The sequence below is a fragment of the Balaenoptera physalus genome (genome assembly GCF_965194825.1).
Source record: "Balaenoptera physalus genome assembly, chromosome: 4".
NCBI classification, from domain to species: Eukaryota; Metazoa; Chordata; class Mammalia; order Artiodactyla; family Balaenopteridae; genus Balaenoptera; species Balaenoptera physalus.
Window position 1 is genome coordinate 20,802,185 of NC_138891.1, and position 26,646 is coordinate 20,828,830.

General features: G+C 41.9%; 1 protein-coding gene across 2 annotated transcripts in view; it reads left to right on the plus strand.

Annotated features, from left to right (window-relative positions):
* The window catches only part of CLDN18 (claudin 18), a gene marked incomplete at its 5' end in the record, with an annotated part of 53,232 nt that extends 35,322 nt beyond the window's left edge, over positions 1 to 17,910 (plus strand). For both annotated transcript variants that reach the window (XM_082459192.1, XM_082459191.1), the window contains 4 exons: positions 1,119 to 1,283; positions 1,903 to 2,020; positions 4,037 to 4,147; positions 5,156 to 17,910. In XM_082459192.1, the coding sequence (XP_082315318.1) occupies positions 1,119 to 1,283; positions 1,903 to 2,020; positions 4,037 to 4,147; positions 5,156 to 5,327 (566 nt within the window). In that variant the 3' untranslated portion in view covers positions 5,328 to 17,910. The remainder of the gene's footprint in view (positions 1 to 1,118; positions 1,284 to 1,902; positions 2,021 to 4,036; positions 4,148 to 5,155) is intronic.
* Positions 17,911 to 26,646: the final 8,736 nt, after the last annotated feature.

Consider the following 26,646-nt stretch of genomic DNA (forward strand, 5'->3'; position numbering starts at 1 on the left):
TTAATGTTGAAAAGTACCTAATAGCTTTCAATTAAAAGTAGCAGTTGGCTATGACAACTAGGATAGGGCAGAGCTCTCTGCTTTGCTTCACATGGTTCTTCAGTTCTGCTTTACCAGAACTACCCACGCTAGTGGCCTTTCCCTCTGGAAGACACAAGAACTAATTTATCTTCCTTTTGTAAAATTAATTATGCTTGTGGTGGACATGTTTAATGACTTTCTTTCCCCACTTTGGCATAAGCTCCGTGAGGGCAGAGACCATATCTGACCTGTTACTCACCGTCATCCCCATGCCTAGTCATGCAGGCTCAGTAAAAAACTGTTGGGATGAGTCACTGCACATTAAGGTTGCACTAGAAACCTCTTTGGAAATATCTGGAGGGGAGGTCACTGCAGGAGAGTCCCAGCAGGACGTACAGCTTCCATTGATTCCTGGAAAGGGAACTGCTGATAAATTGTGGTTGTGCTGAAAGGCTTGAGATTGATATAATTGATATAATCATCTTTTTATGTAGACCCCAAACCTACAGCTCACCATGACCTTAGTAGTCCCTTTGGGAGGAGGCAACAATACAGTGCCCCTGGTGTACTACCTAGTGACCTTGCTTCATTATAGGCTGTAAATGAGTATTGAGCTTTCTGGAAGTGGACACAACCCTATGAAGCATTGCGTTCCTATGGAAAGACTAGAGAAGAAAGATGTTTGGGTTAGAAGTCAAAGCAACACAGTTTTACTATAAGCTCTATCAATAATTTTTAATGGCACCTTAGTCAAGCCACTTCCCCTTCTTGGACCCCAGGTTATCAAGCTTTAAAATGAGGACATGAAATAGCTAAATTCCCTTGGCCCTCCCAGCTCCAACAGTTCATAATTTTCTCATTCTATAGACTTCTGCGTGCATGTCTTTCATCAATCAGGGAAGTGTAAGCGATGGTTTTGTATTTTTCACAATTTCATATCCCCTGATGATGATAAGGTTCACAGTTTATGGACTTGCCGTTTCTCAGCGGTTTGGTGCTGGTTGGTTGTAGTTGTTTTGTTGTATTAAACCAGAGCCTAATCAATCACGTTGAGGTGGTCTTACTTGTCTGCTTGTGTCTTGCCCCTCGACCCGCAGCCATGCTGCAGGCAGTGCGAGCCCTGATGATTGTGGGCATCGTCCTGAGTGTCATCGGCCTCCTGGTGGCCATCTTCGCCCTAAAGTGCATCCGCATTGGCAACATGGATGACTCTGCCAAAGCCAAAATGACACTTACCTCCGGGATCATGTTCATCATCTCAGGTAAACAAGGAGCCTGGGGTTCCCTCTCTCAAATGCGCATCCAGGAATGTCAAAGCAAAATCATTCTGGCAGAGGACAGGGCTTCTCCCTAGTGAGCATGGTTTGAACATGGATCCGAGCTTTACACGCTGGGATTCAAGATCTGAGATTAAGGCTCACTTACACTCTACAGAATTATCATGAGTGCTGATGTCCCTCTTAGTTGCCACCCTCGCCTCATTATGAGAGATTCTCAACTCTAGGTAGACATGTGACTCAATCCCTAAAGGCATTATTTTGGTGAGACTTTAGAAAATGATTTTAAGGGAAAAGCCCTTGACATCATCAAAGGACCAGACCCAAAATATTTGTACTACTGATACCTGGTCCCAAGATGGAAAATCTCTTTCTGCGCACATACAAATCTTTCCTCAACCAGAGAGATAAGAGAGTGTAGGCACCTAGCACAGGGTCTGACTCATAGTGGGAATTCAATAATCAATGCTTGGATTGACCATCCTGTTATAGGAATGGAATATACTGCAGCCTGCTCCTCTAAACTCATTTAAACATACATTGCCTCACAAACAATGTGATCCATTTAAAGCTGACTCCGGAGTTTTCTCGTTCTTGCCCACAGGTCTCTGTGCAATCGCTGGAGTGTCTGTGTTTGCCAACATGCTGGTTACTAACTTCTGGATGTCCACAGCTAACATGTACACCAGCATGGGTGGGATGGTGCAGACCGTCCAGACCAGGTAACCTCCTAATCGAGTCTCAGTATTCCGTGGTGAACACTGTTGTAAAAATCTGATTAAACACGTATGCCTAATGTGACTGTCAGCGCCTGAAATAGCAAAAATTTACCAGAGGCAACCATGCCATATCATAAATCAACAATGATCTGTAAATTCATAAACTTCATTTCAGTGAAATATCCTTGGTGATATGACTTGAGGCTGATCTGACATTTGCATTGAAATATAGCGACAGTTCACAGTATTTATCTAACACTCTTACACAGGCCCCATTGTGGTGGCAACGAAACAGGCACTGTTAACCCAAGCATGTAAATGGGCATCACCCCCGCGTCTCCAGTCCATGACGGGAACCCAGCTAGGGACAGGGAAAAGCTGGAATCGAAATGAGGGAGGTGCAGTACAGATGAGAAAAGTAATGTTTCTTCCTTGTACAGCTGCTCTTTCTCGCATTCATTAATTCATTCATTCTACAAATGTATCGAACACCTGCTGTGGGCCAGGAACTCTTCTGAGGTCTGGGGATAACGACAAGGTCCTCGTTCTCACAGAGGTCACGGTCTAGTGGAGGGAGATGAAACCTCACTGTAATTTGGTGTCGGAAGCAGAGTAGAACTTTTCAAAGGTGGAAGAGCAATTCCAACACCTATATTCATTTAGCCACTTCAAAGGGATGTATTTCATAGCAAGAAGCAGCAGCAAATTCCTGAAGGAGAAAGATCTTGTTCTGGGAGAGCAATGTAAATATTATACCTAAAAGTGACCCGTCATCTCTGGAGCGGATACACTTGGTATTTCTCTAGCAACACCATCATGGGAGACAGATGAGCGTGAGCACGTGATAAATCCATTACTCTCTGGCTCCCTGGAACTCCACTCGCCATCCATGTTCCTGCTTTATTTCAAGAATAGGAAAAAATGTGATCCCCATAAGCTGCCCTCAACCTCCTTTACCGTCTTCCCATGGTCTCTTGACTACAATGGCAACTTAGAAGCATGCTGATCAACTCATCCTGGTTTTCCTGGGATTTTCCCAGTTTTAGCACTGATAGTCCCAGATCCTGGGAAACTTCTCTGTCATGGGCATATCAGGATGGTTGGTCACCCTATTTTGAAGAGCCCACCTTGGCTGCAGTATCTGGGTGCCTGGTGTCACTGCCCCTGCCCGAGGAGTCACCCACCCGCCTGGCACCCAGCGCTAACGCCTGCCATCACTCTCTTACACCGTCTCCTTAGAACATTCCTGTGTCCCTTGGGCAGGCAACTTCAGAGATTTTGATCTCAGACAATCCTGTTTTGATGTAATTGAGTCCCACTGGAGGCAACCCTCCAAGGGGAAGAGCACCAGCCTTGGCGGACTGGAACAGAAGCACTCTGAGGGCGGGGTCTGTGTCCGTTCTGTTCACCCCTCTCTCCCAGTGCCAGGCAGTGCCAGGCACATAGTAAGAGCTCAATAAATACTTGTTGAACAAATGAGTGAAGAAATGAATGAAAGAATGACTGGTCTCTTCACATTAGTTCTTTCTAAACATAATGCTCCTACCAGCATGGACGGTTACCAGGGTTACTTGAGTTAGAGAAGATAAAGGCTTCTTGGCCCACAGTAAGAACCCAAGAGACCAAAATTCCTTCTGAAATAATAACTTGAGACCGATCCCATAATGTCTCAAACTTCTCTTACCAAACCGTCAAGACACTTCCCTTTGCCAATAGGGAGGGAGAGGGATTTCCTGAGATGTTTCTCTGAAATTAGAAGTTTACAATTAATTCTATGCCTGAGTGATGCTAGGGGCCTAAGAATCCCACAGCTGTTTTGCTGAGTAACTTCAGTCCCAATTCTGTTCTCCAGGACACCTGATGCAGTTGACTGCGAACCAAAGGGCTGTGTTCAGGGGCGGGCTGGGATAGATGTGGAATCCAAAAGTGGGGACAGAGAGGATGGGCATGGCCAAGTTCACTGGGTAGAGCCCGGGGAGTTGAGTCAACCACATTCACAGCCACTGTCTCCCCACCCAGGTACACCTTTGGTGCGGCTCTGTTTGTTGGCTGGGTCGCTGGAGGCCTCACGCTAATTGGGGGCGTGCTGATGTGCATCGCTTGCCGGGGCCTGGCGCCCGAGGAAACCAAGTGAGTCTCCCCATCCCAATGCAATCAGACATTTTATCCGAGTCCATTTTAACACATCATTTGCAGGCAGAATGATCAGTATAGGTACATGGAAGAACTCTACTGACAAAAGGATCATGAACCTTATCTTTTATGAGGAGACCTAAAGAACAGAACAGGCCTATTTCTGCCTGAGCAGATTTAGAAATGATGCTGTTGAAGGAAAAACCCAGCCCTCTAGGTTTCCCCCACCCCCCGACTCCAGCATGATGTAACTCAATGGTTCTCAGCTGGGAGCAATTTTACCCACCTCCCACCCCCACCCACCCCTGCTCTGGTCCCCAGGAGAGATTGGGCAACATCTGAAGACTCTTGATTGTTACAGCTTTGGGGTGGAAGGGTTGGGTGATACTGGAATCTGGTGGGTATAGGCCAGGGATGCTGTTAAATATCCTACAAAGCGCAGGACAGGTCCCTACAACAAAGAAGTATCCGTTCCAAAATGTTAGTAGCACAGCTGCTGAGAATACCTGTTGTACCTCTGTAACTGGGCCTGGGGTTGGGAGACCTGGATCCCAGTCAGGCTCTCCTGCTCACCAGTCCCGTGACCTCTAGCCCGTCATTTGCCCTCTCTGAGCCTCTGTTACCTCATCCACGTACGAAGCAGATTAGGGGAGATGGGTTGCATGTAAATACCTCCCAGCTCACAAATTCTATGCTTCTTTGGCATAACCATGTTCCCCTGGACATCATTTCTGGTTCAGCTTCATCTTAGTTGATGAACAGAGGGAACTCACTAGTCACTAACCCCCCAGCTCCAATACAAAGCAAGAAATTCTGCTCCACTGCAGAGGCTGAAAAGCCAGTGTCCCAAAGCCCAGGGAAGCAACTGTCTCAGTTTGTCCAAGACTAAAGGTTTCCTGGGACACTGGACTTTCAGTGCTAAAAGTCAGACATCCTAGGGAAAATGAGTAGCTTGTCCTCCTACCAAATACATCTATGGTCATAGAATGTTTCTTTTGCTTTCAGCTACAAAGCCGTCTCTTATCACGCCTCGGGCCACAATGTTGCCTACAGGCCTGGAGGCTTCAAAGCCAGCACTGGCTTTGAGTCCAACACCAAAACCAAGAAGATATACGATGGGGGTGCCCGCACAGAAGATGAGGGACAATCTCATCCTTCCAAGTACGACTACGTGTAGCCCTCCAAGACACCTCGGCAGGAGCAGAAGAAATCCCCCAACTAGAGCTCACCCAAAAACAAGGAATTTTTACCCTGATTTCCCATTGCTTTTGACTCACAGTTGGAAGTTAGAAAGCCTTGGTTTCACCTGTGGTGAGGCCAGATGGTCTTGGCCACCGTTCTCTGTCTCTAAATGTTCCATCACAAAACAGCTGAGTTATCAGATGTGCATTAGAGGCTATAGCCCACATTTTCCAATCCTCTTATTTCTTTTTTTCTAACATAACCTTTTAAATCTGATGATAGAATGTGGTTTGAATTCCTATCAGTCACTTAGGTAATTTAGGCAGACTCTCCCTCCTCCTTCTAGCCAATGGCCCATTGATGATCTATTTCCCAACTCATCCCCCAGAACAATTCTGAAAGGAAAAAAAGAGTCAATCAAAAGACATCATTTTCTGCTATTTGATTTTTGCCCCTTCCCCCCACCCCCGCCCTAACTTGGCTACTAATAAACACTGATTGAAGGAGAGTTGGTAGGGAAAAATATTTATCATATCTGCAGCTCATTATCTGAGTTTTCTTCCACTATGATCTTGAACATTACTTGGACCAAAGTGATTTCAGTTTGAGGAAACCAACCTTTTCCACTTCTGCTAACATCTGCTAATTCTAGCTGGAATCCCCACTGCAGGTCCTCTTTCTGTCACAGGCCAGAAACTGTCCCTAGAGGAATGAGAAAAGAATTTTTTTCTTTTTCCTCTTTTTTTTCTTTTTTTGGTAATCTAAATATATTTGGTATTCTAAATATACTTAGAATAAATAATGTATTAGTGAAATTATACACTGTCTCTGTGAATTAGCCTCACCCCTGCACATGAATAGAAGAAAATGAAAAAATAATTGCTCTGATGTTGTAATGTACTTTGTAAAATCACATTTAAGTCCAAATTTCATGAAATGCTCACTGATCCTACTTCCTTCCCTTTGAGGTCTCCTGGGCTCTGATTATAGATGATAGAATCAGTGTAATCCATGTAAAAACCAAATAATGGAACACAGCAGGTCCTAGGAAGTGAGTTGAAACTGGTTCTTTTTTAAAAAAGTGATGAGCCTGAATGTAATATTTCCAAGTGACAGGTGTCCACACTTCCACGGCTGCAGGCCACTAAGAGTTGAGGGTAGCACTTACTTGGCACTGTGGTCAGCTTTGTGACCCTGAGAGCTGGTCCCTTCACTAAATTCATCTTGAGTGGTTGGACCGTTGGATGTTCAAGAACTCTCTGCAGCCACACGCCTTCCCTGTGTTTGCATCACTACTGCCAAAAGCCTAACCTCCTTCTTCCAGGCCACCAGGATCCCATCCCAGCACCAGAGCCAGAATAGGCTCCCCCCCAGGAAACTGAGGTAAAGCCAATCTCTCAAAACTACCTAGTCAGGGAACAGCACTGGCACTGGGGAATCTGACCATTGGGTTATTCTTTGGAGGAAAGGAGTCCTCAGGCCAATAGTGCATATGAAAGTGGCCTCCAAGGAGATGGGGGAATATTCATAGGGGTCTTCAGGCTGTAAAGACTACATCCGGGGGAAGACCAGATCATGGCCCGTTCAACAGAGAGGAATTGTGTTCACCAAGAACCCAAACAGTAAACCCAGAGACACTTCTCAATGAGACAGCAATGGTTTTAGGGCAAACCACATAAGAGCGCTCATGAAAATCATTGTCTAAGATGGGGTAAAGGATGAACAGATAAAATCAGGATGGACTGTCATACTAAGTGAAATAAGTCAGACAGAGAAAGACAAATATCATATGATATCGCTTATATGCAGAATCTAAAAAAATAATGATACAAATGAACTTATTTACAAAACAGAAACAGACTCACAGTCTTAGAGAATGAACTTATGGTCACCAGTGGGCAAGGGTAAGAGGGAGGGACAGATTGGAAGTTTGGGATTGACATGTACACACTGCTATGTTTAAAATAGATAACCAACAAGGACCTACTGTAAAAAAAAAAAAAAATTAAAAATTAAAAAATGTCAGCAAGTGCATGCACACACACAAAGTGGAGGTTGGGAGAGAGAGAGCTGAGCAATGTAGGACATAGAGATTGTTCAGGGTTCTCAGGGTTTGAGTTGAAGGCCATGGGCACAGTTAACTCTCCCCCGCACCACCACCAAGTCCCTAGTCAGGTCTGAGGCCCTGAGGTGTGGCTCAGCTGGGTTTTTAATTAGCACATTCTCTATCCAACACTTAATTGTTTGAAAGCCTCCGTGTAGTTAGAGTGTGCTTTGTAAATTTGTTTTGTTGCTGCTCTGTCTTATTGTATATGCACTGAGTATTGACCGACATGTTTTGTTACTTAAATATTAAAGATACTGTTATCTCACATTCGAACAGCTTCTGGTCTTTTTTCCTTAGCTTCAGAATGTGGAGGTGGGAGTCTCAGCACCTCAAAGCTGAGTACATCTCCCTGGGGTGTCTCTGTTTGCAGAATCTCTGTCTTCTCAGCAGCAGCCTGGCTGCCTGGAGGCCAGCCAGGGCTGATCCAGTCCAGTTAGTAGTTTCTGCAACTTGGGAAGCCTGAATAAAAAGGGATTCCCAGAGCTGCCAGGCATGCAGCGTGGGATCCAGAAACCAAGTTTAGCCTGTCTGACCCTGAGTGTGCCAGCCTGAAGTGTCTAATGTCATTGGTAAGCCCATGAGCTAGTAAAACAAGAGAGTCAATGCCTGTCCCCTTGATGACATCAAGGTCTGGCTTGACCAGCTCAATTAGCCATACTCACTGAGGCTGCATCAGGCTATGGAAACAGCATGAGCTATAGAAGCAGAACATCCCACTCTCAAATCCAGGCCGCACCATTTCCCAGCTGTGTTAGCTTGAACAAAACACTTAACCTTTCAGAATCTGTTTCCTTATCTACAGAATAGGGATAATAAGGCTAATGGAATTATGTGAGTAAAGGATCTATTTAAGTGAAAACACCTGACTTGCACACCTTTAAGACAAACAGGGCCTTGGCTTGTGTAGCTAGCATGTGAGGCCAGGATTAGTTTCAGGCACAGAAGGATCAAGGAATATGCTCCAGACTCTACCTTTTTCTGCTCACATCTCAGTTCTGCTTTCCTCTCAGTTGGTGTGCTTCTCAGGCAGGTTGTTCCCACAGGCTAGCACTGATGGCTGCTCATATTTCCAGGCGGAGGCCATCTTTCAGCTAGGGAAACTTGCCGAAAAGGAGGTATCTCTTTCCTGATATCTGTAGGAGAAAAAAATCCTGATAAAACTCATTGGACTATTTGAGTCATGAATCTAATCCTATCCAGGTATCCATCCATCATCTCTTCCTATAGCCAGAGCAGTAGTATTTAGCTTGGCCAAGCCTGGGTCCCACAGTCAAAACGTGGAGATGGGGACTTCCCTAGTGTTACAGTGGTAAAGAATCCGCCTTACAATGCAGGGGACGTGGGTTCGATCCCTGGTCAGAGAAGTAAGATCCCACATGCCGCGGGGCAACTAAGCCCACGCGCCACAGCTACTGAGCTCGCGCGCCTGGATGACAGCCCGCGTGCTGCAAACTACAGAGCCCACGTGCCCTGGAGCCAGCGGGCCACAAGTAGAGAAGAGAAAATCCTGTGCCACAATTAGAAAGAAGCCCGCGCGCCACAACGAAGACCCGACGCGGCCAAAAATAAATAAAATAAACAAATAATAAATAAATCTTTAAAAAGTAGTGGAGATTTGTCATATACCACAAAGACTATATCCTAAGGACCCAGAGTCCTTAGCAATCATGCCCTCTTTGCTTTGCCTTGATTTTATTTTTTTTACCCCTTTGGTTGAAACTGAACTCCAAGAAAAACTTCAGAGGCACAACCTCTGAACCTCTCTGACCATTTACCGAATAGCACAGTATTTACAGTACAGAGAGGGAAGATCTGGGAGACTTCTTTGGTTCTCACAGGAAACTGATAATTACAACCTAAAAATGGCAAAAAAAAAAAAAAAAAAACAGCCTTCACATTCAATTTTAAACAAGTGGGATTACCACACTGGATAGTAGAAAACTAAGGTTAAGGACATTTTGAAGACTCTGTGCAAAGACAGTATGTGCAAGTCATAATGTACAAGCTCAAAACATGACTCATCACTGTTATCCATAAAAATCCCTGGGGAATCCCAAGGAGTGGGCTAGTGTTTCACTGTCATTCATGTTGAGGTCCAAAAGAAAGAGGGTTAATCAATGTTTCCATGAGATGCCCAATTCTTTTACCTTTTTTCTTGGGTAATATTCAACCCCATCCTGCCTCCACAGATATTATACAGGGTCAACCAGTGCAATGACCACAATTTTTGCCAAAGTGCCTGGCATCTCAGAGTTGGAGCATTGCACTGGACTTGGAATCCAGTCTTTGGGGAAACCTGAACTTCTGGTCCCAACTCCATGGCCAACCAGTTATGTGACCTTCAAGGATCAATCACAATGATTCACCAACATGTTTTCATTATTTCGTTTCCTTATTGAGTCCTTGGGATCATCAGTACTGCATTTAGTGCTTTACATACTTTATCTCTAATCCCCCAACAACCCTGATCTCTCCTCATCAACCACCATCCTGTGACCAGTCTGAGTGGCCCAAAGCTCCCAGATACTTGTCAGGAACCACACACTCGCAAACATACACTCACCGATACTCACACAGACTCAGTCAGCTGTATCTCTGTGTCCTCAGCGGTGTCCACAGTTTCTTTGATTTTTCAGTTCTCAGGCATTTGCATACACCTCAGAGCTGCTTTTGAACTATTCCATTCATCCAGCTGAAGCCAGGCTGATTTATCATCCTTCCCAATCCACCCTGAGGAAGGAAAGGGATTATTTTCTTCAGAATAGTCCAAATTAACATGAAATGAGTAAAAGAGGAATTAGGAGTAGGGATAAACAGAGTTTCCTTTGGGTTTAGTATTTAGTGTAAGACACTATATCATGGAGACAAAATGTCACTAAAGTTCTTCAAAAGTATTCAAATCCTATTCTGGAGCAAAAGTATTTAATTTAGATACAGAAAAAAAGGGTCTAACAGTTATGGTTTTCAGTATGCATACCACCACAATACTCAGTACTAAAGGCAGCTACTACCTAATGATCAAATAAGATGAAAACCCTTAGCCACCACTACTATAGGATTGCTAAAAGAAATCAGAGATTTCTTCCTTGGAGAACCTTCCAGGGAGAGTTGGGACCTGCCTGGAGATGAGGAACGTACAAGTCCCTTCTATAGAAAATATCATATTTTGTCTTATCTTTTAACTTAGATTTTGGGAGGAAATGTAAAGATAATGTAAAACCTAATATGAAAAAGGCTAAAAATATTTCTTCTTTAATCCAGCAATTCTCTTTTTTTCACATCCTCTAAGGAAATAATCATAAATATTTATGCCCAAAGATATATATCAATTGTTTGGAATAGTGAAACTGCATCATCCTAAAATCCAGCTAGAGGAAGACTTAAATAAATAATAGTTTATACATGTAAATTAATACACAGCCATTAAATTCTTAAGACTTTTTAAAATATTAATTCTTTTAAATAGTGCATTGAAAAATGCCCTGGAAAGAAATATATTCCAAAATATTTTAAAGTGGTTGTTTTTATAGTGATATATAATGATTCTTTTTCTTTATTTACACTTCTCAGTACTTTCCAAATTTTCTTCAATGAGAATATCGTCATTTCCTATCCAGAGGAAAAAAACAAAACTAAGAACTTACGGAGGATCAAAAACTTGAAAATAACATCCAGAAATGGCACAACAATATGAATATACTTAACTATACACTTAAAAATAGTTAATATGGTAAATTTCATGTCATGTGGGGTTTTTTTTACCACAATTTAAAAATAATAATAACATCCAAGCAGGAAGGCCACAAGGGCAGGTGCAGCCTGTTACCTGGAGACCAGACCATCTCAGACAGCTTGGAGGGAGGAAGCTGATAAGTCCTGGCTGAATAGAGCTCTCTGTTTATTCTGAACCAATAAAATAAAATGCTTACGAGCCCAGAAACTGGACCTCTACTGGGTTGTTTTAGTTTTTCCCCTTTGGGGATACTTTGGCATTCATTTCTCCATTTCATCACCTCTACTCAAACTTGAAGATGGGAGACAGAGACCAACACCCTGATAGTGGGCAAGGACCAGAAAAGAGTCAGGGGGAGCTAGAACAAGTGTTGGAGTCCACACGCAGGTTTAACCTCTTTCTTTCTCCCCAAGGCCACACGTTTCCACCCCATTGGCCTCCCTGGTTCCCAACGCCTTTTTCTGGACAAAAGGGCCAACTCAAAAGAGCAAGGACAAGCTTGCTGTGGGGCAGGTGATCTAATGTTGGCAGGTGGCCTGGACCTCCACTCTCCTGTGTAGGGAAGTATCCAGAGCAGACCATCAGTTCCCAAGCCTTCAATACCTGACACACATCAGACCTGCATCTGGGAAAGAAGGGGCTTGGTAAAAGCCATATGTCTTGTATCTAAAGAGGAAGACTTTAGGGGCCTCAGTGACTTTCTCAGGGTTTCTAAAAGATAATCTGAATCTCAGTTGGTGTGTTACCCTTAGACTCCACTCAGAGATGTTATGCAAAATTTAGTAGCCTTTTTTTAATTGGGAAAGTGAAGTTTTAGAAACCTAGGCTTACATAAAACTGAAGAAAACAAACTAAACTCCCCTTTCCTGAACAGACATTAGAAATTAAGAGAAAAGCATTGATGGCAGAACTGAATGATGATGAAAGATCTCTTCGAGCCTTAAAAAATATGTAGAAAATTACTAATATTAATACTACTAACAGTATCATCTACTGAGATCTAGTAGATCTCAGACATAGCTTCAGGCCCTTTTTGTACACTAGCTCCAATCCTCAAAATAACTCAAGAGACAAGTATTATTATCCTGATTTCACATATGAAGACACCAAGGCTCAGAGAGGTTAAGTGGCTTGCCTAAGTAAGGTGATCAACTGTCCTGGTTTGTCCAGGACTGTCCTGAGTTTAGCACTGAAACTCTTGTCTTCCAGGAAACCCCTCAGTCCTCAGCAAATTAGGACATCTGGTCACCCTATGCCAAAGCTACGTAGCTAATAGGAAAGCATGGACTCCAGCCAAGGTTTGTCTGGCTCCACACCTCACTCTCTTTCCACTATGCCAGAGTGAATCCCACTAAGGCAAAATACATACATAAATACAGACAAAGGAGGGAAGGAAGGAAGGAAGGGAGAGAGGGAGGGAGGGAGGAATAAGTCTACTTTAAAGGAAAAAGTATTTGCCTATGAAGCCGAGAAGCATAATACTTAAAACAACATACTGTAAAATTTCAATCTTTAATTCTCTAATTTTAAACAAAATGTCAAAAAAGAGCAAATCTATTGTAAATGGTGGACAGAAGATGGTGAGGATGGAGGAGGACATCAGGCTAGCTGTTCCCTCTGAGCTGACACATTCAGCCTCTGCAAAACTCTCAGTGTGCTGTGTGACATGGGTGCATTTTTAAGGCTGAGGAGACCTGTGGTGTGATGCCAGAGGGTCAGGGAAGGCCCAGGGCCCCCAAAGGGCACTCTCTGCAGGTGAAATCCCTGATCCCTCCAGTGGTGACAGCCAAAAGCCACCCAAAGGTCACTGAGATTGGGTTTGGGCTGAGGCACATTTCATCTCAACACTAATCTTATGTTAGAGCTCCCCAACACACTGGGTTCTGAGTCAGTTTCCATCAATCGAGAGTTTTTCCATTCCTTTCTTGTCTGAATTGGAGCTGGATGTGACCTGCTCACTCTGGTCTCAGGTTTGTGACCAGTCCAGGCTTTTCCTGTTATCAAAGCTGCCACCCTTAGCCCTTGTTGACAATAAAAACTTATTTATTTTGTTCAACAATCCAACGTGAATTTCCCCAAAGAATTTTTTTGAAAGGTAAAATATCAAACATATTAATCATGTAGGACTTTGCCACCCATACTTATTGCCAAAAGGAGGACAGTTGCCATGGCAATGGCTCTGGTAAGGAGGATGGAGTCTGGCTGAAGGGTGAATAAAATAACAATAATAGGGCATAGGCCACCCAGCTAGCCCCCCTTAGGGTACTGGGAGTGTTTGCCCAAGTCTTAGGAGTTAAGTCATAATTAAGAGAGAATGAGAGAAAGAAAAATGTCCAACAAGCATTTTGAGGGATGGGGGTGGGGCGTCAGAATGGGTGGGTGTATGTGACTGTGTCTTCTCCTGAGGGCTGGCAGAACCCTCCCACCACTAGCCCTTGTGCAGACAGACCAGCCCCATCCATCTGCAAAAGGGCACAGCCAACGGAGCAGAGAGAAGCCAGTGAAGTGTTCACTGGAGAGTTGGCATTGGAATGACCCTCCTGGCCTCTCTGGCAACATACTCCAAGTCACTACCGGGTTCATTCTCTGTGACCCAGTGGTCCCTTCCTGGAATCTGCCCAAAGGAAATCATCCTGACTCTAAAAAAAGCTTGTTCTGTGGCTAAGGGAACCATCAGCTGAAGGTACTTGGTAGTACTTTTGATAGTATTATCACACCAGATATATGTCTTTCCATGTGCAAGAAATGCTAGTGAAATTGGTGAGAGAAAGCTGAACAAAAATAAAACTTTACCTTCTAAAAAAAGCAAAATTCAGCCCCTATGGAGAGAATAAGTTCTCCACTTGCAGAATTTGTAACATTTCCGTGCACCAACCCGCATTCTCATTACTGCCAGGGCTGTGCCTATAAAAAGAATATCTGTGCAATGTGAGGAAAAAGGGTTTGTTACCAAAAACCACCAGCAAACATCTGTCTAGATGTATTGATGCAGTTGCTGGCTTTCAGTATGATTTTACTTTCTTCTTGGACTTTTCAAGGCATAACATAGATGTTCAAGTTACAAAATAACATGTTTTAAGGCAAATAAGTAAGTTTAAAGCAGGGGAGTTGATAGGTATTCATTCTTCCGCCCTTAAGAAGTTGAATAGCAACAATGTAACTAAGCCTTCTGCCTTAAATTGTTATTTTCCTTACAACCATTTTATTGAACTTGAATAGGTGGCAAATTTAATGGAAAAAATTTCCTGCTTTATTTGCACTTTTTATTTAACATTATTCATATGATTCTTATTATCCTCTCCCTCTATTATATTTACAGATATGGCAGATGTGAGCAAGAGACTATTAATATTTTGCTCTGAACTTGGCATCCAGACTTAAAATTCTCCCCTCATTCCCTTGTTGGTTGCACAGTTCTTCAAATCAACAGTTGCTAAATTAGTTGCGGTTTCACAGGGTGTTTAAATATTTGAGACCATTGTTGCTGAATGGTTGCTTGGTAATCAGCCCAGACCCAAATCAAACACAAGTTGTATTTATGATTTTTTAATTTGTTCTTGAAGCCAAAATGTCAATACCTTTCTTTCTTTTCTTTTTAATTTTTTTTTATTGAAGTATAGTTGATTTACAATGCTGTGCCAATCTCTGCTGTACAGCAAAGTGACTCCGTTATACATACATACACGTTCTTTTTTATATTCTTTTCCATTATGGTTTATCACAGGTTATTGAATATAGTTCCCTGTGCTATACATTAGGATCTTATTGTTTATCCATTCTAAATGTAATAGTTTGCATCTACCAACCCCAAACTCCCAGTCCCTCCTTCTCCCTCCCCTCTCCCCCTAGGCAACCACAAGTCTGTTCTCTATGTCTATGAGTCTGCTTCTGTTTTGTAGATAGGTGCATTTGTGCCTTATTTTAGTTTCCACATATAAGTGGTATCATATGATATTTGTCTCTCTCTGACTTACTTCACTTAGTATGATCATCTCCAACATGTGGCATCCATGTTGCTGCAAATGGCTTTATTTTGTTCTTTTTTATGACTGAGTAGTATTCCATTGTATATATGTACCACATCTTCTTTATCCATTCATCTGTCGATGGACATTTAGGTTGTTTCCATGTTTTGGCTATTGTGAACAGTGCTGCTATCAACATAGGGGTACATGTATCTTTCTGGTTTTTTGTTTTGTTTTGTTTTGTTTTGTTTAACATCTTTATTGGAGTATACCTGCTTTACAATAGTGTGTTAGTTTCTGCTGTATAACAAAGTGAATCAGCTATACATAAACATATATCCCCATACCTCCTCCCTCTTGTGTCTCCCTCCCACCCTCCCTATCCCACCCCTCTAGGTGGACACAAAGCACCGAGCTGATCTCCCTGTGCTATGCGGCTGCTTCCCACTAGCTATCGGTTTTACATTTGGTAGTGTATATATGTTCATGCCACTGTCTCACTTCATCCCAGCTTACCCTTCCCCCTCCTTTCATATGAGATCAAGAACACAAGAAACACCCCACATAGGTCCAAATGAATACACTGGACTTCAGAAAAACATGACACACATTACCTTGAGTTCAAACTGTCATGAAGACCAGGAGAACAGTGTTCATCCGTGAGGATGTATAATGTAAATGAATCCCCACTCTTCGGGAAAGTTCTTTGAAGTAGAAACAAAATTTTTTTTTCTTTGCCTCCTCCTCTCTCCCACCAAAATAGATGATAGATGATTGATAGATAGATAGATAGATAGATAGGAACAAAGCGGGGGGAAGACTTTGGGCACGAAGAAGTTCAGTGCAGCATTGTTTTTAATTCTGTAAAACTGGAAAAGGGAAAACAAAAACCTTAATCTTAACAGCAAGGAAAAAGTTAAACTATGATGCAGTAGCACAGTGAAATATAATGCAGACAATAAAATGATGTTTAAGAAATCATCGTAACATATGGAGAAATTCTCATCCTTTCATGTTACAAGAAAAGGTAAAATTCATCATTGTAAATGCAATATAATTTAATCATAGGGAAAACATGTAAGAATCTGGAAGGAAATGCATCAAACTATTGACAGTTCTTGTCTTGAAGTGCTGAGACCAGGGTAAGTATATTTTCTTCTATTCCATTTTTTCCAGGTTTTCTATAACGGGCATGTAATTTTTATGTTTGCAATAACAATCAACTCTTTTAAAAACCCAATACCTATCTCTTACCTCATAGCTATTCCCAACCCACATTGCTCTTGTCTACTTCTACTACAGAGGCTGGAAAATGTGAAGTAGTCACTTTTCCAGCCACCTCTGTCTTAACAGAAGACACCTGACACAATTCTAGCCAATAAGATGTGGCAGTCTGAGCCTTGCCTTTCCCCCTTCCTCCTCCTTCTTGTCTAGAATGTAGTGACTGAGGCTGCATCAAGCATCTGGGAACCAAGCTGGATAGGCCAAGAGACTCACAGATATGCTGGCTGTAACACAGTCCGGTACTGAACCAATGCCAGCAGCTGAGAGTTGTTAAGAACATGATGCAAAGTGTCGGAGAAAGCTGTGCAGCAGCAAGTCCAGGAGTGGAGGTTCTCACCCATTAGATTCATGTGGTGAGATTTTTGTAAATACTGATGCCTGGGTCTTGACCCTGGAAATTCTGATTTAATTGGTCTGGGCTGTGCTCTGGACAACATGATTTTTTTTAATTCCCCAGGTCATTCAGCCAGAGTTGAGAACAAAGTTCTGGAGGCATATAGAAGATGAGGTCTGAGACAACATCCCACTAGCCAATGGTTCAGACTTCCCATTAAGTGAAACCAATAAACCCCACTGTCACTGGATTTTCTGTTACTAGAAGTTGGATATATTCCTAACTGATGCAATTGTACTGCTTCTTAAGGCTGGCCCAAATGTGTGAAAACATGAGCAAAAAAAATTTCATAGCACATAATAGTCACATAGATATTTCTCCTTCTCAGTGTGGACTTTTCCCCCTTTGAAATCACACCCAGGTAAAGACAGATTTATGAAGTATGTAAAAGTACAGTTTCATTGCCAAGAGAGAGCCCCCAAACTTACAATTTCATGCCCTCTCATTCCTTCTATGCCTCCATTGGTATTGCCCCCATTGTGGTAGAGACCAGGAACTACGGCAAAAATCCCACATCACATCCTGGCCAGCCCCCAGGCTCCCTCCCCTTGATGTTAGCACCTGGCTATACGTCTGAACTGTAATACCTTAATACTCAAAGTATGGTCCGTGGACCAGCAGTTTTGGTATTGTAACTGAGCAGGACCCTCTAAGACCTTCCCAGGAAAGACCCCTCCTCCATATCCTTTAGCTTTAGCTCTTCTCTGAAGTACCTAGATAGTAGTATCTGACGCACATTTCCTGAGTTGTTTTACAGATGCTAAAACCACCACCAAACGGAAAAAGTTAACTACTTGATGACCATGAGCACATAGCCCCCTGACCTACTGGTACCTAAGGACTGATAATGTTAACTCCTGTGACACTGCCCTGTTACCTCACCATCAATCACTCAATCAGAGAATTGTGCACAAACTGATCACATACCCTGGGACTCCCCTCCCTCACCTGGCCTTTTAAAATGATTTGCTGAACCCATCAGGGAGTTCAGGTGACTTGAGCACTAGCTGCCCTGGACTCCTGGCTTGGTGCCCTGCAATAAACACTGCACTTTCCTTCACCACAAGCTGGAGTCAGTACACTGACTTTACTGAGCATGGGCAAGCAGACCCAAGTTTGGTTCCATAACAGTATTACCTGGGAGCTTGTTAGAAATGCAGACTCTTGATGCCAATCCCAGACCTACTGAATCAGAATCTGTATTTTAATAAGATCCTCAGGTGATTCTTATGCTTGTTAAAATTTGAGAAACCCTGCTGTAAGAAAGCCCTAGAATTAATTATGTTTAAAGCAATGGTTCTCTCTCTAATACACTCTCCTTTTGGTTCCTCTTTTGCTGTTAAACAGAAATGGAGGAGGGGAAGGAAGAAAGGACAAGAGAGAGCTAAAGCTATCACTGAGGCTGCTGTGAAAAAAAACCGAGTAGGACATGCTTGCCTATGTCACCAGTGGGCTCTCCCTCTCTTTCCCCTCCCCAGGCTAAGAGCGGGAACTTGAGCCCCCTCACCCTCAGCCCTCTCCCCACTAGGGTCCATCCCAGGTGAATACTCCACCTACCCACCAGAGGGAATGGGAAAGGAGCATATTAAATTCCTTCTTTTAACCTTTTTGCTGCAGCAAGTGTGCCAATCCCACAGCAAGTCCTTTAGGGAAGTAAAATTTCAGACAATTTTGAAAGGAAAAAATCACCACTTTTTGTGTGTATATAGAAGAAAGTAGGACCCTAGGGGAAATGAAGGGACCGGGATGGGAGAGGAGAGGGCAGGAGAAGTGGAGCTGAGTGGAGCCTATATATCCATTGAGGAATTCTCACACAACAGAACATCTACCACGAGGGAGATCTGTTTGCAGGAGGATCTGGGAGAAAGATTGCAGATGTCTATGACACTGACACTTAGATCCTGGCACACAACGTTAAGGCTTTAGCAACAAGAGAGGACAAAGTCTGTCTCCAAAGTTATAAAGGGAGGGGTTATACATGGAGAGAGGAAAGTCACTCTGAGGCAGGAGAGAGGCAGGGTGTCCTGATGTGGTCCTGGAACAGTGGTTCAGCATATCTGGTATAGAACGTTTTTAAGTCAGACACAGGTTGGCATTGTTCACCAGCCCCTAGGAGCTTATGCCAAGTTTTGGGCAGAGGAGGCTAGAACTGGGTGAGTGAAGTTCCACTTGGATGAGAGCCTCCCCCCAGCTCAGACAGAGGTAGCTAAGCAAACTGATGCTTGTGTCAACTGGAGTTATAACCCTTGCCTCTCAGTCAATGAGGCAAGCTGAGCTGACACAGGAAGCTCACCCCCACACCCAGTTCAAACACATAGGTATGCTGTATAAAATTAAACAAAAATATTTTGTTACTCTTTAGCCAAACTGTGCTGGAAATGAAAAAAGAACTCAAAGGCAGAGTGATAAGTGGGAGTTGATGGCTCCCAGGGGGGTTTCCACTAGACATACATCATGGGGTTTGTATTTTAACCTCCTTTGGAAAGTCTCAGCCCCCACACTGAGCTCACTGCATAAAGGGGAATACTGCCCTCACTGGCCCCAAAACACAGAAGAGCTACGTGCCACTGATTGTGGACCAAAGATGGAAAAGAAATCACCTGTGAGAAAAATGAACCCACATTCTATGTTGTATATAGAACTTCATGTCTACAATCTGTGCTTCTCCACGTTTTTCTTGGCTTGGGGTTTTTGCCTGGCACAAAAATTATTACCAAAAGTCGTCTGGAGGAGCTTCCAGTATGGCTTAGAAAGCTCCTTCCAGACTGATCCTCCTGCAGATAACAAATATAAACGCTGTAAAAAATAGAAAAAGCAACGACCTGAAGCCACTAGAGAGTGAACAAAGTCAGGCATATTCTGGAGGGTAGTTTACACTTGGAAGAAAGAAAACTCACACAAAGCAGGTTTTTGTGGCTTCTAGCCCAAGGGAAGAACAGAGTTAGGAAGCAAAAAGCAGCTAAAACTCTATTAGAAAATCTATAGTCTTGGGGCTTCCCTGGTGGCGCTGTGGTTGAGAATCTGCCTGCCAATGCGGGGACACGGGTTCGAGCCCTGGTCTGGGAAGATCCTACATGCCGCGGAGCAACTAGGCCCGTGAGCCACGGCTACTAAGCCTGCATGTCTGGAGCCTGTGCTCCGCAACAAGAGAGGCCGCGATAGTGAGAGGCCCGTGCACCGCGATGAAGAGTGGCCCCTGATTGCCACAACTGGAGAAAGCCCTCGCACAGAAACGAAGACCCAACACAGCCATTAATTAATTAATTAATTTTGTTTTTTTTTATAATCTATAGTCTTTATGGACTGAAGAATCAGAGAAAAGAGTCAGGGCAACTACAGCCACTATAACGTGAGGGGAGAATACTGGAAGAAAGACACCCAGAGGTGTAAGGTCTAAATTTTGTGTGTAATATTTTCCCCAAATCTCTGAGTAAACTCTACACGTGCAGGGCTGACTAAAAACAGCTGCCTTAGGTAAAAAACTGAATGGAGATTTGAGATGCCCCCCAGGAAACAGAGTTTGCAGTTCAAATACAAGCAAGTTAATTGTCAACTCAAACAAACAAACAAATCAATACTCTGGAAGAATATAGTAAAATCCAATGTCTCTAGAACATAACATTTACAACATCCAGAATAGAATCCAAATTATTTTACATGCACATGACATGACCCATTTTTAATAGAAAAGGCAATCAATGGAGACTGACTTCAAGATAACCTAGATGCTGGAAGTAACAGACAAGGATCTTAAAGTGGCTATTGTAACTATGCTCAAATACATAAAAGAAAATATGCTCATAATGAATGGAAAGATGAGAAATATCAGCAGAAATAGAAACTGTTTTCAAATGAAATTCTAAAACTGAAAATATGATTTCTGTAACAAAAAATGTATGAACTTATAATCAAAATGGAGATGACAGGAAACCATCAGTTAACTTGAAGATAGATCTGTAGAAATTACCTAAGGACAGAGAAAAAGAACAGTGACATGTAAGACAATATCAAAAAGAAACAATGGAGGCCAGAAAACGGTGGTATGATATAATTAAGGTGCTGGAAGAAAAAACTGTCAAGCTAAAATGATATATTGAGCTCAATTATCTTTTAATAATAATTAAAAGTGAGTGAAGGCAAAATATAGTTTTCTGATAAAAGGAAATCATGAGAATGCATTGCCAACAGATCTACACTACAAAAACTGCTAGAGAAAGTTCTTCAGACTGAAGGGAAATGATACCAGATGGAAACTAGGATCTTCAGGAAGAAATGAAGAGCACTAGAAACAAATCTTATTAAATAGGACATTGTATATCACTAGATATAATGCAAGGCTCAAAGCCTGAGAATTTGAGACAATCAGTGCACTACATCCATCCTTCCACCACCACAGCATTTCTGGGCAGCTGTCAGTGTTCCCACGCTCCCCCACATGGCTGGGAGTAGCAATAGAGCCACATTAAGAAGGATATTTCTCTTTCTGACTTACTTCACTCTGTATGACAGACTCTAGGTCCAACCACCTCACTACAAATAACTCATATATATGGAATCTGAGAAAAAAAAAAAAAGGTCATGAAGGACCTAGGGGTAAGACGGGAATAAAGACACAGACCTACTAGAGAATGGACTTGAGGATATGGGGAGGAGGAAGGGTAAGCTGTGACAAAGTGAGAGAGTGGCATGGACATATATACACTACCAAACATAAAATAGATAGCTAGTGGGAAGCAGCCGCATAGCACAGGGAGATCAGCTCGGTGCTTTGTGACCACCTAGAGGGGTGGGATAGGGAGGGTGGGAGGGAGGGAAACACAAGAGGAAAGAGATATGGGAACATATGTATATGTATAACTGATTCACTTTGTTATAAAGCAGAAACTAACACACCATTGTAAAGAAATTATACTCCAATAAAGATGTTAAAAAAAAAAGAAAAATATATCTGCTGATGTACAAAGAGGAAACACAAGAGCACTGAATAAGTAATAGTAATAGGCAAACCTTGGCAGTCTTTAAATCCGATACTAAACCAGGAAATTCTTAACTTTGAAAACTTAATTGAAAGAATATTTTCAAAATTGTTACTTTACACATTTGATACAGAGGTGGAAGCTTCCAGGATGAGAATTTCCTCACAATCCCCATATCTCAAAGGTATCACTGAGTAGGTCTTTAGGTGATAAACAAAGACAGTATAGAAGACAAAGAACAAATCAATGGCTATTCTCTGCGTGTCTTGTCTCATATTAGGAGATAGTGTCAGCTTTTTAAAAATCTGTTTTCATTTTATACTCATCACCAAGCTATTGGTCTGTTAGACATCTCTTCTTGTGTTTTGATCTCTCTTTTTTGTGTGTTAACACTGAATATTTTGAGCAACACATGGGTTTCTTTGTTTTGTGCTTATGGATGAAATGTGTATCAGTAAGAACAAAGTCAATTTCATAGTCCTTGGTTCTCAACCAGAATGTGCTAAGGAATGGGAGGCTTCTGGACTCCTAGAAGAATAACAGCCAAAAAAATGTAATTTTATGCCTAGTACATTGAGTTGATTGATTGAAAATATCTGCTAACATAATTTCTTCACTCTAGGGTGATGGTGGGAGAATTATGTGTATATATGAAAGTTGTAGGGCAATAAGATTTTAAAAGAAATGAAACTAAATTCATTCTGCTTTTAATCACCTAGAAACTTTTTTTAAAAAGGATTACAAGTGTCAATTACTCATCATAATTGATGGCAAATAGTTCAACTCTCCTCTCCCTTTAAGCATATTTCTCTCCTGAATGTGGAAGAAAAGGCTTTCTGAAGCAGCAGTCCTTATGTTAGACACCCTCAAGGGAATTATTATAGCCCCTGCTGCTGACAGTTTAACCGCAGAGCAGTCACTGAGGAGTATGGTTCACAGAGGAGGATGAGACAAAGAGTGTAAAGATACTATTGTGAAACCCAATAGCTGGCTGCCCTCTGGTTCTCCTGCTCTACCCTGATTTCATGTTGCAATGGAATGGAAACTCCAAAAATAGGCTAAACATGGGGCACCTACACTTGGAGAGGATGTGCAACACTTTAACATTCTCTTTCCTAAATGGAAGCTAGCTCTTCTTTCTATGAACAGGAGAATTGGCACTTAATTTTTTCTTCCCCAAATGGGTTTCATGTATATAATATACTTTCAAGATTCACTTGTATTCACTTATTGAACAAACATGTACTGAATATCTATTTTACACAAACATGTAGAAAATTTGCCATTAAAATAAAATATTTATAAACCATGTAGCAAAATATCTTTAAAATTTTGAAAGGAAGGAAGGAAGGAAGGGAGGGAAGGAGGAAGGGAGGAATGGAGAGAGAGAGGAAGAAAGAAAGAAAGAGAGAGAGAGAGAGAGAGAGAGAAAGAGAGAAAGAAAGAAAGAAAGAAAGAAAGAAAGGAAAGAAGAAAGAAAAAAGAAAGAAAGAAAAAGGAAGGAAGGAAGGAAGATAATAGCCTGAAATAACTGAAACTATAAGGTCCCAGAGCAGGTACTCCATATGGATGCATCCACATCCCAGCATACACAAGCTTCCCTCACTAAAACATCTTTCACTAAAATTAAGCTTACTATCAACAATTATAAAGCATGTGAGGAAATAAATCATGATGAGAAAGTCACCAGATTTGAAAACCAAGAGAAATCAAAAATCAAGATCTACAGCTAATAGAAAAATATGAGGCTGTAAAATAAGGACACTTTAAATGTGTCCCCCAAAAAAAGAATTGGGAAAAATGAACAGGTGGTATTTTAAAATGAACCAAATAGAAATGCTGGAAATTTAAAATATAGTCATTGATGTAAGAATCATAGTCAGGTTAAATAACGGACTAGATATAGCATGGTATCTCAGAAGAATGAGTAAAGGAAATGACTCAGCACAAGAAGAGAAAGAGATGTAATGCCTAAAAAAGATTTTAGATACATGACACACAAGATGAGGAGCTTTAACATTCACTTAACATGGATCCAAGAGACAAGATTAGTCAACCTGGAGGAGAGGAAATGTCTCTAGAACTGGAGAAAGACATATTCTCTGGTATGAAAAGCACACTGCTTCCTGAGGAGAATTAAGCTATACTTAGGGACATAGTCATGAAAATGCAGAATATTAGGAATAAGAAGAACATCTTAAAATAAGTAAAGAAAAAATTATTTATTATAAATCCATGGCAATGAGACTGACATCAGTACCAAAAAATGCCAGAAGACTTTGTAATCATATCTTCAAAGTTCAGAGGAAAAACAGTTGTCAAGCTAGAATTTTACAACCAGCTAAACTATCATTCCAAAGTAAGGGCAAGATGAAGTCTTTCCAGGGACCAGCATAGAAGGTACTGGCCATTCCAGCTGTCATTGTGCTCAGGAAACACAATGTGACTGTGTGAGCCACACAGAATTCTCCCAGTGGAAAAGGGTCAGGTCTGAGGAACTAGAGGTCTTGTTGACTCTATCAGGTGGGTATTACCAAGCCAATACTACTGAGGATTATATCCAGACACTTAAGAACAGGTGGGCCTTGAAGAGCAAGCATCATCTTAGCTTTAGTGCTTTTTACCCACCAAAATTACTTCATTAGTTTTAGAAGTACAAAGATAACACATTCTAGGTAGGCAGAGGGACCAGCTAAATCTACATTGTGCTCAACCTGGGATTCAAGCATATATGGATATCCTGGTCAAGTCTTTTTGTATGCAAGGAGCAGAAAACCCACTGTATGATTTGGGGCCTCTCTGCCAGCTGCTTACTCCTCAACTAAAAATGGTTGCCCCACCCAGATCCAACTCTGCATGAACTTTTAGTTAAAGTATCTACTACAATCTAAGCAGAACCTATGTTTCTCTTAGTTTAAATTCTTCTCACGAGAGAAAATCTGACTGACCACTAACTGATGAAAATTTTGTCATCCTCTGTGAAGGGTGCACCTCTGATCCAATCAGTTCTGTCCCTGTAGTAGCCTTGGCTACTCAACATCCGTCCTATTACCATCACTTTTTCTTGCTAAAGAAGTATATCCACCCTCCATCCTATGGCCCTTTCCCCAGCTCAAAGGATATATTTTGATTGGCCTAAGTCAATCATAGTGGCTCATTCCCCTTCCCAGGGATTGGTTTAGGGAATGGAGAATATGATCCGGTTTTAACTAGTGATTTGTAAAGGAAAGTCTGTTGGAGGATTCTAAGAAAAGATTTCTTCACTTCCTAATGAGAAGACAGCAAAACCTACAGACCCATCCCCCAAATACACACACACACACACTCACACACACACACACACATTCTTCCTCCATCTAGCATAACCATGATTATATGTGATGACTGGAAACATTGAAGCCAGGTTGCTACCAGCCTGAAGATGAAGGAGAGCAGAAGAGAAGCCTAGGGAAAGTGGAAACAGAACTCTAATTCTGCTCCTCATTTGCAGACATTCCATCTCTGAACTCTTTGTAATGTATGATAGTTAGCTTCTTTATTGCATAACCAAATTTCAGTTGGGATTTACTACTACTTAAAGCCAATGTATCTTAATTAAAAGAAACATGGACACCCATGCCAGGCTTTCATCAGAGACCTTGAGTGGGTACAGCTCCCACAGAAATATCCACTGTGCCAAGTGGGTTTGGTAGACTTGAGGAGCATAAGGAATGAAGTATGTCCTAGAAAATCCCATCTCAAGAGAAGAAAAATGACAAAGAACAGGTTTACTTCAAGCATGAGTAGGGATGATTCTGGATGTAGTGTGTAATTTTGATTGTCCTCTAATCTAGTGTGCATAAACTTGTGTCTGAGTTCTAGGGCAAATGCACTGCAAAAAGAAGCAAAACATATTAATGGCTACAGTAGTCCCTCCTTATCTGCCATTTTGCTTTCTGTGGTTTCAGTTACCACCAGTCAACTATGGTCCAAAATTATTAAATGGAAAATTCCAGAAATAAAGTCATAAGTTTTAAATTGTGCACCATTCTGTGTAATGTGATGAAATCTCATGCCATCCCACTCCGCCCCACTCCATCCTACTCTGTCTCATCCAGGAAGTGAATCATCCTCTTGTCCAGCGTATGCCACCTATTAGTCGCTTAGTAGCCATCTTGGTTATCAGATCCACTGTCATGTTATCACAGTGTTTGTGTTCAAGTAACCCTTGTTTTATTTAATAATGGCCCCAATGGGAAGAGTAGTGTTGCAGGCAACTCAGATATGCCAAGGAGAAGCCCTAAAGCGCTTCCTTTAAGTGAAAAGATGAAAGTTCTTGACATAAGGAAAGAAAAAATATGCTGAGGTTGCATATTTACGGTTAGACTTATGGTTAGAATGACTTTCCTATCTGTGAAATTGTGAAGAAGGAAAAAGAAATTTGTGCTAGTTTTGCTATCATACCTTAAACTGCAGAAGTTACTGCCACAGTGCATGATTAATCCACTTTTATTAGTATACTGTTATAATTGTTCTATTTGGTTATTAGTTATTATTTAACAACAATCTCTTACTGCATCTAATTTATACATTAAACTTTATCATAAGTATGTATGTATAGGAAAAAATATAGTATATATAGGGTTAGGTACTCTCTGCGGGTTCAGGCATCCACTGGGGGTCTCGGAATGTATCCCCCATGGATAACAGGGAACTACTGCACTTCACTAAGATCTTAATGCCATCCTGAGAGGTTCTAGTAGCTTTGGTGCCATGACCTAGCTGTGTCAGGAGACTAGAATGAAGCTTCCTTGGAGGGAAGAGGGGTCTTTGAATCTTTGTACCAAATGGGCACAAACATCTCCCTCTTTGGAGC